We start from the raw sequence: 12,836 nt of genomic DNA on the forward strand, positions 1-12,836 counted from the left end.
GTTATTTGTATGAAATATCTTTTCCCAACCTTTCACTTTCAACCTATGTTTATCTTTGGGTTTAAGATGTGTTTCCTGTAGACAGCATATAGAAGGATCCTGTTTTTTAATCCATTCTGCCAGTCTATGTCTTTTGATTGGGGAGTTCAGTCCATTAACATTTAGTGTTATTACTGTTTGGGTAGTACTTTCCTCTACCATATTGCCTTTTGTATTTTATATATCATATCTAATTTTCCTTCTTTCTACACTCTTCTCCACACCTCTCTCTTCTGATTTTTCGTATATGTCTCTAGTGCTCCCTTTAGTATTTCTTGCAGAGCTGGTCTCTTGGCCACAAATTCTCTCAGTGACTTTTTGTCTGAGAATGTTTTAATTTCGCCCTCATTTTTGAAGGACAATTTTGCTGGGTATAGAATTCTTGGTTGGCAGTTTTTCTCTTTTAGTAATTTAAATATATCATCCCACTGTCTTCTCGCCTTCATGGTTTCTGCTGAGAAATCTACACATAGTCTTATTGAGTTTCCCTTGTATGTGATGGATTGCTTTTCTCTTGCTGCTTTCAAGATCCTCTCTTTCTCTTTGGCCTCTGACATTCTGACAAGTAAATGTCTAGGAGAACGTCTATTTGGATCTATTCTCTTTGGGGTGCGCTGCACTTCTTGGATCTGTAATTTTAGGTCTTTCATAAGAGTTGGGAAATTTTCAAGATAATTTCTTCCATTAGTTTTTCTCCCCCTTTTCCCTTCCGTTCTCCTTCCGGGACACCCACAACATGTATATTTGTGCGCTTCATATTATCATTCAATTCCTTGAGTCCCTGCTCATATTTTTCCATTCTTTTCCCTATAGTTTCTGTTTCTTTTTGGATTTCAGATGTTCCATCCTCCAGTTCACTAATCCTAACCTCTGTCTCTTGAAATCTACCATTGTAGCTTTCCATTGTTTTTTTCATCTCTTCTACTGTATGTTTTATTCGCATAAGTTCTGTGATTTGTTTTTTCAGACTTTCTATTTCTTCTTTTTGTTCATTCCTTGCCTTCTTCATATCCTCCCTCAATTCATTGATTTTGTTTTTGATTAGGTTTTCCATTTCTGTTCGTATATTCTAAATTAATTGCTTCAGCTCCTGTATCTCATTTGAACTATTGGTTTGTTCCTTTGACTGGGCCATATCTTCAATATTCCTGGTGTGATTTGTTAGTTTTTGCTGGCGTCTAGACATTTAACTACCTTAATTAGTTTATTCTGGAGATTGCTTTCACTTCTCTTACCTAGGGTTTTCTTGCTAGATGAGTTTGTTGTCTCTCTGTTCTTTGACATTCAGTTCAGCTTTTTCTGGGCCTCTAGCTTAAGTTTTGTTTAACAGAGGGTAATTTTCAGTTCTTGTTTTCTTGTTTCTTGTCCTGCTTGTAAGGTGCCTTTTCCCTCCCCACCCTTAGGAGGGTCTACATAGGTATTACAGACTCTAGCCGGGTTTTCCCGGACTAAACTGGCCTCCTATCAGGGGGAAGGAGTCACCTGCGTCAATTTTCCCTGAGGGTGAGACCCAGCACGTTGAAAGACTTTCTTGTGAAGTCTCTGGGCTCTGTTTTTCTTATCCTGCCCAGTATGTGGTGCTTGTCTGCCTGTGGGTCCCACCAGCAAAAGATGTTGTGGATCCTTTAACTTTGGAAGGCTCTCCCTGCTGTGGGTGTGGTGGAGACAGAGGGGAGGTTGTAGTCTGGTTTTAATGGCTTCAAATTTCCAAGCCCTGGGGTCTGAATTCCTTGATGGAGGGATTCCACCTGAGTTGGGCTTCACCTCCGTTTCGTCCCCTTTCCTCTTTTTCGGTTAGCCCAATAAGCGACCTCCGCGTTGACCAGTTTTGCCTGAGCTGGGGGCCTATTTTTAGTAGTTAGAATTTGTTTATTAATGCCACAATTGGTGTTTGGTTGTACTGAGTCCCTGCTACTGTTAGAGTGTCTTTCCTTTCCCTCTGGGAATCCGCCTGTGGGGGAGAGGCTCCAGGCGCCGGCCGCCGTGGCTTGGGGAACTCACGGTTTCGGAGACTCGCAGCCAGTCCAGCTGGTCCAGACTGAGGTACGCTGTTTGTCCGGTCACTATCGTGGCTCTGGGAGCTGTTCTGTACTGTTTCTGGCTATTTAGTACTTGTTCTGGGGGACGAACGAAAACGGGCACATTGCTAAGCCGCCATCTTGCCCCCAAGATTCCTTTGACCCACTTTTAGTTAATTTTTGTAAAGGGTGTACGGTAAGGGTCCTTTCATTCTTTTGGCTATTGATATCCAGTTCTCATTTATTGAAAATGACTATTTTGTTGCAGTTCAGTGGGTTAGTTTAAGATATATTTTCTACTAACATATATATTGGCAACCTGATTCATCTTCTCTTCACCCAGGTTGACATATTTTCGTTTAATATGTAGGTACCTCTCCTCAACTCTTAATATAAAAGAAAAGAAAAAAATTGGTCTGGCTATAATTCTTAGAAAATATCAACTCACAATATCATACCCCTTACCCCTCCCTCTCACTAACCACTAGTATTTCATCTACTCAATAGATTTTAACCTTTGTTCCCCTTATTTTTTCTCTATACCCCTTACAATTTTCTTTCATTATTCATTAGTATTTCATCTACTCAATTTATATTAACATTTGTTCCCCCATTATTTATTTATTTTAAATCCATATTTTTTACTCATCTGTCAATATTGTAGATAAAAGGAGCATAAGACACAAAGTTTTCAAAATCACATAGTCACATTGCAAAAGCCATATCATTGTACATTCATCTTCAAGAAACATGGCTACTGGAACACAGCTCTACAGTTTCAGGCACTTCCCTCTAGCCTCTCTAATACACCTTAAACTAAAAAGGTGGTATCTATAAAACGTGTAAGAATAACCTCCAGGATAACCTCTCAACTCTGTATGAAATCTCTCAGCCACTGACACTTTATTTTGTCTCATTTCTCTCTTCCTCCTTTCGGTCAAGAAGATTTTCTCAATCCCTTGGTGCCAAGTCCCAGCTCATTCTAGGATTTCTGTCCCAAGTTTCCAGAGAGATTTACAACCCTGGGAGTCATGCCCCAAAAAGAGATGGGGGAGGACAGTAAGTCTGCTTACCATGTTGGCTGAGAGATAGGCCACATCTGAGCAACAAAAGAGGTTCTCTGGGGGTGACTCCTAGGCCTAATTTTAAGTAGGCTTTGTCTATCCTTTGTGGGGTGACAACTTAAATTTAATGAACTTTTTACTTCATACATATTTAAATGTATATGACTTACCCTCCCCCTACTGCCACTGCAAAAACCTCTTCAACTATCAACATACATTCGTACTTTGGGTCCCACGATATGATTCTTCTCCAAATCCCAGGGCATCCAGGGTTGAATATCATAGGGTTGAGACACTCAGATTTTTCCCTAATCAATGTGTAAATCCACATACTCCAACCAGTTTGTAGTAACTCTTTCCAGGTGTCTGACGCTTTAGTGAATGGACCCCTTATCCAGAAAGCTTGCAGACTTTCAAACAATAACAGCATTCTAATTTAATTCTAGTTGAGTAAGGCTACTGGCTATATCTTTAAAAGTCAAAAACTTAATTTCTCTCCTGAAATGTGGATGCTAAAAGTTCTAAAGGCAAAGTCTTGATCTGCTAGCTTGTCACTGGAAGTCAACTTAGTAAGATCTCAAGGGATTTCCACACTTTCTCAAAATGTTTAAAATTCAGGCAAAATTCTGGCTGCAATCACAAACTCACACATGGAACAAAGAAAGTACAAGAGAACACAAAAATTGTGAGCATGAGTTAATATCTACCGTATGTAAGTACTTTTCTCTTCAATCTGGTGGGTTATCTAGAAGACTGAGTTATCTTATATAAATTATCTATATAATTTAATCTCCTGATAATCAAAATAAGACAGATTAAGAAATCCTAGTAAGAAATCAGGTGGTTTTTCTTCGTAGGGTCTCTAAACTTCAACACTGAAGTCCAGAATGAAAATTCTTTGTTGTAGGAGGCGTTTTTGTACACTGTAGTTGTGTACAAATCCCTGGCTCCTACTTACTAGATCCCAATAGCACTCCTCCTGTTATGAGAACCACAATTGCTCCAGATAGCACCAATGTTTCCTGGAGAAAAAATTGCTCCTAAGTGAGAACCATAGCTATATAGTTAAAAGACAGTATTTTTCAGTGTGATAAATACCACCACATGCACTCTAACAGCAAGCAATTATATATATTTAATATCACCAAGACACAGAATAGATAGAATTTTCTTTCTAACTAATTCCCAAATCAAAACTTCAGATTTTTTATGGAAGGAAGAGGGTTATGAGAGAATACTAGGCCATCTCAGCCTTCTCCACTTCTACAAACTAGGAAAGGAAGACAATCACCAGCACAATCACAGGTTAATGAAGAAGGCAATTCCTAAGAGGTCCTGGAAGTATCACAAAAGCAGGAAATAAAGTATGGACAATACTGAGAGATCTAAGTCCAATCCCCTGAGTTTTATTACTAACATCTGTCATGAAATGAATTCAAGGTTTGCATCCCATTTGGAAATTTTTGAAAATCACACCACTTCCTGCAATTCCAGAGGAAAAATAACACAGGTACCCCTTAAATACAAATCTTCTCAATTAAGCAAAAAATTCCTACATAAACATATCTCTTATGACTAATTTCACAAGTTAGTTTATATTCTATTATATACATTTACTAAACAGGATATGTCAGAATAGATATTTTTCAGCAGATTCCCAATATACTTACATAAATATGAGTTTCTCTGGAATAAATATTCTATAATTCATGGTAATTATAATCTCTGTTTCACTAAAATTAAAATGAAGTATGTCTAGCAAAATGCCATAATCATTTATCATCTACATAGTTAAAAATAATACTAGGTCTATGTAAAATTTGTATAAAGTTCACTACTTTCAAAATGTATACGAATGAAGAAAACTTACATTTTTTGGCATTCTTTTCGTTCTCCCAACATTGGATCTCCCATTTCTCCAAGAATGGTAGCTTCCACTTCATACTGAACAATAAGTGCTTTTTCTGATGGATGTACATCAATATTTCCTCCTTTAACTTTTCTATAACACAAAATAAAAAGGTCATAACCATATTAAAAACTCAGCAGGTCCATGGTTTGGATCTTGCAGCATTTAGTTCCAAAAATATGTGGGCTGGAATAAAATACACAATTAATTAGCTATCTTCTTGACTTGGCCCAAGAAATAACTCTTTCTCTAACTCTGTATTATATAGATAATTCCTGGTCCTGCAAAAAAAAAAAAAAAAAAAAAAAAAACTACTGGGAAAAATAAATTTACCTAAAGAATCATGCATAAGAGAATAAGAGAAAGCTAATGAAATAAATAGTTAAGACAGTTTTGGAGAGAATGACCTCAACTAAAAGTAAAGACAGCATTCTGCCTCTTATCTGTCTTTGCAAGAGCGCCCACATGTTCCTCTCAAATGCGTGCTCAAGCTTTTTATCTGCTTACGCTATGCTGTGCTGTGCCCTTGAATTAGGAACTTAGGAACTTAGGAAGCCAAATCCAGCAATATATTTTGGCAAGCAAGTCAGGAGACACTTCTCCTTTCCAACCATCTGGACTGGTAAGTCATGGCTATTGACCAGGAGGGTACAGCCACATGTTTTCACTTTTTCTTCTTGCTTGGCTCACTGTTATCCTCTATGTCCTCATGTAACTGTGTCTCTAGGAATCTAGGGGCTCTGATCTGGCTCCCCCAGAACATAAACTCAAGTCTACTGACTCTCTGCCTCCCTCCTTGGAGGTGGCATAATCCTATCTCCATACTGGGCAGATTCAAGGAGATTCAGAGTGGCAGGTGATATTGCCCTTGAGACCTGATTGGGGGATTCTCCCCATGTCGAGTAGGAGTTCAGTGAAAGCCAAATCAAGTCCGCCTGTTTTTCTCTCTCTCTCTCCTCAGCTCTCTGAGACTTCTCACACATTCTCCTTTCTTTCCCTCTGAGGACCACTTCTTGATCTTTGCTTTACTAAGAAGATTCCCTTGCCCCTCAGACTCTTCTTCCTGCTGAATCTGTTCCTCCTTTCACCTCTTCAACAGAGGTTCTCTACCCTACCTCCATGAGGGTCTCCTTTTCTCCTCTATCTGGCTTTTAACACCTTCTGAGGCATTGTCTTTTGTAACACAGGATTCTGGGCTAAGGATTCTTGTACCAAAACAAGGTAGTGTTTTTAACATTCTAGAGCGTCATCTCTGATTTATGCCCATGGAACTGGTTACTTTCCAATAGAAGTGTCTCCCCTCTAGCCCTTGATCATTTAGTCTCTATGGGGACCCACTGCAGCCAAATATAGAGATTTCCTTCTAGAGCATGCTTGCTTTTTAGCCCTCAAGAAACAGGAAAATTAAGAGGAAAAAGGTATCTCCAGATACATTCTCTTAGACTTCTATCAGGTGAGGCAAGTGCCCCCACGAACCTCTGGGGAGGAACATCCCAAGAAGAACAACCTGGGGAGGCCCAGAGCTGTTACTCCCTGTATTCTCAAGAGATTTGGGCCGGCAGAGGTGAAGGACTCCTCAAGAGCACTGCCCTTGAATTCTTCCTGGCAAGGCCCGAGAACACTCCTGGAAGCATAGGTCCAGACATTTCTCAGGAAAGGTATCCCAGCGACACCCCGCAACTTACTCCTTATGTTCCCAAGAGATTGGACCGGCAGAGAGGAAGGACTCCTCAAGAGCAGACATCTCTCAGAAAAGGTGCTCCAGGATGCCTGTAGACTGTACTCCCTGTGTTTCTAAGAGAATGGGAAGGTGGAGAGGGAAACACCCAGCCCTGATGCATGTTGGGACCCAGGCAGTCACACTGGCACTAGTGAGGCTCCTCTATTTCATTTTCCAGAGAAAATGGGATATGCCAAAAGTCAAAAGAAGTTAAAAAGTGGGGAAGCACAAGCACTCCAATGGGACTCTCAATTACAATACCATCCTTCAATCCATAAAAGACAGGGAAAGCAATCAAATTATCTGTGTCCAGAAGTTTATGGCTCTCTATCAAGATGAGGAATTGAGAAAGACTTGTTGCTTGTGTTATGCCCATGTCTCAAATTTCATGAGGAAAAATCTTAATAACTCTCCTTTTAAAACTTGTTCACTAGGGCAGGCAATGGTGGCTCAGTGGCAGAGCTCTTGCCTGCTGTGCTGGAGACCTGGGTTCAAGTCCCAGTGCCTCCCATGCAAAAAACAAACAAACAAACAACACTTGTTTGCTAATGGCATGAGAAAATATACTAGCAAACCAGTTAACTCTAATAACCTATGGGAGATCACTGGGGAGGAGGAGAAAAATCCAGCTCTGTTCTAGAGGCGGCTAGCTAAAGCTCTAAAAAGTATACTTAATGTAAGCCCGAATTCCCAGGAAGGTCAGATTTTGCTGGGAACTCATTTCATCAGCCACACTGCCCGTGATATTCAGAGAATACTGCAAAAGCTCTCCATGGGCCCATAAACTCCCACTAATGGCTGAAGCTGCCTTTTCTGTTCTTAACAATGTTGACAAGCCAAGGCGGAGAAGGCAAGGAGAGATAAGCAGAAAACCAGAGAACAAGTTCAACTTATTACAGTTGCTGTTAAAAGCTCCCTGTTCCCTTAAGGTCACCTGAATCATGGCTCCAAGCCTCAAGGGCCTTGCTTCAAAGATGGGTCAGAGGGCCACAGGCAGAGTGCCAGAAACCTCAAGACAACCGTCAATCTAAGGACCCAATGGGCATTAGGTCCAGGGACTGCACCATTTCCTGAAGGGAAGGGGTGGGACAGCCCCTCAAACTCCGCTAGCAGAAAGTGATGAAGACTGAGGGTGCCTGAGGCTACTTATGTCTCCAGTGACTTCATATCTAACCATCAACTTAGAGGAGCCTTGGGTGATACTTGAAGTGGCAAGTAAGAATATTAATTTCTTAATAAGACTGCAGAACCTTTGTGCTGAACTGCCACTCTGGGCCTACCTCAATCAGACTTGCCCAGTTATGGGAGCTGATGGCAAAGCCAAAACTAGGACCTCTGCTTTCTAGGCTTGAGGACCTTCTGATGTCCCATTAATTCTCATTGTCCCTGAATGCCCCACTCCCTTCTGGGGAGAGAGGGAATAATCATCTTCATTCCCCAGGGAATACCTTAAAACCAGTAAACTGTTTACCCCTTGATTGGCCCAAGGCTCCTACTAGATTGAGGCCTCTCAGCATCTCCAAAGAGATCCTCTAGGAAATACTATATGAAATGAAGGCATCCTGGGGCAAGTCCACTGAGTAGCCCTGTTTGCCTTCAAGTTCTCAGTCCTAGATCTTTTCATTTTATTTTTTAAAATTTTTTATTGTAAACAACAAACATACAAACATTTTTGACATACAAACATTCCTGACATAGTTACAATTGATGGCTTACAATATCATTACATAGTTGTGTATTTATATCACCATGATCATTTTTTTTTAACATTTCTATCTTTCCATCAAAAGAAATTAAAAAGGAAAAAGAAAAAACTCATACATGCCATACCCCTTACCCCTTCCTCTCATTGACCACTTGTATTTCAAACTACTCAATTTATTTTAACCTTTGTTCCCCCATTATTTGTTTACTCTTATCCATATTTTTTACTCACCTGTTAATATCATAGATAAAAGGAGTATCAGACACAAGGTTTTCACAACCACATAGTCACATTGGAAAAGCTGTATCATTATACAATCATCTTCAAGAATCTAGGCTACTGGAACACAGCTGTACAGTTTCAGGTACTTCCCTCCAGCCACTCTAATACACCATAAACTAAAAAGGGGACATCTATATAATGCATAAGAATAACCCCCAGGATAACCTCTTGGCTCTGAAATCTCTCAGCCACTGACACCTTATTTTGCTTCATTTCTCTCTTCCTCCTTTTGGTAGAGAAGGTTTTCTCAATTCCTTGATGCCAAGCCCCAGCTCATCCTAGGATTTCTGTCCCATAATGCCTAGGAGGTTTACACCCCGGTAGTCATGTCCCATGTAGAGGGGGGAAGGCAGTGAGTTCGCTTGCCATGTCAGCTGAGAGTGAGCCCACATCTGAGCAACAGAAGAGGTTCTCTGGGGGTGACTCTGAGGACTAATTTTAAGTAGGATTAGCCTATCCTTTGCCAGGATAAGTTTCATAGGGGCAAACCCTAAGATTGAGGGCTCGACCTATTGATTTGATTGTCCCCACTGCTTGAGAGAGTATCAGAAATTCTCCAAATGGGGAAGTTGACTATTTCCCCCTTTCTCCCCATTCCCTCAAGAGGACTTTGCAAATACTTCTTTATACACTGTTCAAATCACTCTGGGATTTATGGGGGCATCACAGTAACCTGGAAAAACCAACAAAATCTTATTTCCTATTCAAGGTTCTATGTACTCATGGTGTTCAATTAAACTGGCCATATAAGCTAAATTAGGAAATGCACTAGTCAAAATAAAAATTTTGCACCAAATGAACATTGCCTCTGTCTCACACAGAAGTTGAAGCTTTAAAATACGAATGACCATCTATTTTCAATACCCTGCAATATAAATATTTGTTTGATCATCCTTATGCAAAAACACTTTTTAACTTAGACAGTTAGTCACTATCATTGTACACTCTAGGCATTCCTAAATTATACCATCTCAGTCTTTATTGTCTATCTTTTCTTTTGGTTTCATATGTGCCCCCAGCCCTTCTCCCTCTATCATTCTCACATTCAGCTTCATTCAGCATACTTACGCTATTGTGCTACAGTCAGGTAGCTATGTGCTATCCATTTCTGAATTTTTACAATCAGTCCTGTCGCACATTTCCCTTCAGCACCAATTGCTCAGTCCTAGATCTTAAAGATACATTTTTCTTCTATATCCCTTTTCACACTGACTCTCAATACCTATTCATTTTTGTTTTTTTCTTTAACATTTTTTATTGTATAATGTAGCATATATACAAAACAAAGAAAGAAAAAACAGTAGCCACAGGACAGATCCCAGAGTTTGTCATGGGCTACCATACCATCATCTCAGATTTTTCCTTCGAGCTGCTCCAGAACATTGGAGACTAGAAGGAATAAGTATTTTTTTTATCATCACAATTGACTTTTTTTGTGAAAAATAACATATATACAAAAAAGCAATAAACTTCAAAGCACAGCACAACAATTAGTTGTAGAATAGATTTCAGAGTTTGGTGTGAAATCTACAATTTTAATACAATATGAAATATGTGTATACTCAATATGAAAAACAACTTATTTTGTGAAACATTCACTTATTTCACAATATGAAAAACCACAATTTTGGGTTTTTACTTCTAGTTGCTCTAAGATACTGGAGATTAAAAGAAATATCAACATAATGATTCAGCAGTCAGACTCACTTGTTAAACCCTACCCTCTGTATAACTCCACCATCACCTATGATCTTTCTCCCACTCTTTAGGGATATTTGGGCTATGCCCATTCTAACTTTTTCACTAGGGGTTGTCAATAATATGGGGTAGGGAGATAGATTTAGCTGATGTGCTGGAAAGGCTGGGCCCTCTAGGTTTCAGGACTTATCTTATCCAGGGATCCATCTGGAGGTTGTAGGCTTCTGGAAAGTTAATCTAATGCATCGAAACTTTGTACAATCTTACATATTGCCCTAGGTGCTCTTTAGGATTAGCTGGAATTATTTTGGTTGGGGTTTGGCAAGTTATGCTAGGTAACAATGTATAACTGAACCTTGCATAATAGTAACCTCCAGAGTAGCCTCTCCACTCTATTTAAACTCTTTCAGCCACTGATACCTTGTTCATTACACTTGTTTTCCCCCTTTTAGGTCAGGATGGCATTTTGCTGATTGCACAGTACCAGGGGCAGTCTCATCCCTGGGGTTCATCTCTCATGCTGCCAGGGAGACATTCACCCCTTATTCTCGTTTGCTAGCTGTCAGAATGCAATATACCAGAAATGGAATGGCTTTTAAAAAGGGGGAATTTAGTAAGTTGCTAGTTTACAGTTCTAAGGCTAAGAAAATGTTCCAATTTAAGCAAGTCTATAAAAATGTCCAAGCTAAGGTATCCAGGGAAGAATACCTTGGTTCCAGAAGGCCGATGGCATTCAGCATTTTTCTCTCAACTGGGAAGGTACATGGTGAACATGGTGAATTCTCTCCCAGCTTCCTGCTTCATGAAGCTTCCCGGAGGATTTTTCCTTCTTCATCTCCATTAAGTCACTGGCTGGTGGACTCTGCTTCATGGTTCTGTGGTGTTCTGAAGCTTTCTCCAAAATACTTCCTCCTTATAGGATTCCAGTAAACTAACCAAGACTCATGTAGGATGAGTGAAGACATGTCTCTATCTAATCAAGTTTAATACCCACAATTGAGTCACATCTCAATGGAGATAATCTAATAACTTTCTAACCTATAGTACTGAATAGGGATTAGAGGAAACCGTTGCTCCCACAAGATTGATTAGGATTAAAGCACGTTTTTTCAAGGGTACATAAATCCCTTCAAACCATCACACCTCTAGATGTCAGGTCCCACGTAGGGTGGAGGACAATGATTTTACTTCTAGAGTTAGGCTTAGAGTGAGGCGACATCAGAACAACAAAACAGGTCGTCCAGAAGTAGCTGTTAGGAATACCTACAGGTAGGCTAAGCTCCTCTGCTACATACATAAGCATCACAAGAATAAGTCTCAAGATCAAGGGACTGGCCTATTAATTTGGGTGCCCCGAATGTTTGACACAGTATCAGGGGTTTCCCCACTGGTAAAGTTTAGTAGTTCCATATTTTTTCTCCCAACCCTCAAGGGACTTTGCCAATACTTTCTGCTTACTTGCTCAATATATTCTAGGATGTATCCAGGCATTACATTAAACTATACAGGATTAAAGAACCTTATCGCTATCCTAGGCTCCTTGTGTTCTGATTGTTTAAATGAGCTATCCAGACGGGTTGAGTTAGACTATGTGCTATAGAAAATTTAGTTTACAGACAAAATAAAACTTTCTTCCTTTGGTCTCAAAGAGTAGTTAAGGCTTTAAAATATAGACAATGTCCTCTTTGACGCTGTGTTCTGAAATACCTTAATCCTGACCTGATTGGCTTTGTTCTTAACTCTAGATACCAGGTTACACATATATAAAAGAGCCTTTCAAGATCCAGAAATAATAATTACCACCCTGGACTAAATGTGACTGCTATAAGAGTTTACAATCTAGGCCCCTACTTTCTTATAAGCATTTTCTAAAGGACACCATACAGTAATAGCTCTTTTGTTTCTGGCTTATTTTGCCTCACCAAATGTCCTACAGGTTCATTCACAATACTGTCTGCCTCAGAACTTCGTCCTTTTTTGTAGCAGCACAGTAGTCAATCATATGTATACACCACTGTTCACCAATCTACTTCTAAGTCAGTGCATCCTTCAGCTACCTGCATTCATTAGGCATCATGTATGGGGTCTAAAGTCCACAGTCCATCAACACTATCGATTTTAGATAATTTCATTGCTCCCAAGAGAAAAATAACCAATAAGCACACCCTCACTAAATAAGAAATCTAAACATTGCCTTAACTATTTTCCCCCTCACCCTCAATTATGTACTCCTGATGTTGCTGAGGCACTGCTGATGTTTTCCTGTTAATCATAGCCCATAGCATGCAATAGCAGTTTTTTCCCTATACCCTAGACACTTTGTACAAAAATCATTCCTTTGAAGTAGTTCATGCAAGAATTTATATTTGTAGTGTTAATCATTGGGACATATAGGTCTATA

The 12,836-nt window shown here is 39.7% G+C and overlaps 1 protein-coding gene across 8 annotated transcripts in view; it reads right to left on the bottom strand.

The window, feature by feature from the left end:
- The window catches only part of KIFAP3 (kinesin associated protein 3), a 219,611-nt gene that overhangs the window by 160,772 nt on the left and 46,003 nt on the right, over positions 1-12,836 (bottom strand). For 7 of the 8 annotated variants that reach the window (XR_013174069.1, XM_077156924.1, XM_077156923.1 and 4 more), the window contains one exon: positions 4,992-5,123. Coding sequence is in view for 7 of the 8 variants with exons in the window: in XM_077156924.1 (XP_077013039.1) it covers positions 4,992-5,123 (132 nt within the window). In the remaining variant the exon portion in view is untranslated. Of the gene's footprint in view, positions 1-4,991; positions 5,124-11,143; positions 12,610-12,836 lie in introns of those variants that run through there. The other variant, XM_077156926.1, reaches the window with a different exon arrangement.

This window comes from Tamandua tetradactyla, chromosome 4, assembly GCF_023851605.1.
Source record: "Tamandua tetradactyla isolate mTamTet1 chromosome 4, mTamTet1.pri, whole genome shotgun sequence".
Classification (NCBI taxonomy): Eukaryota; Metazoa; Chordata; class Mammalia; order Pilosa; family Myrmecophagidae; genus Tamandua; species Tamandua tetradactyla.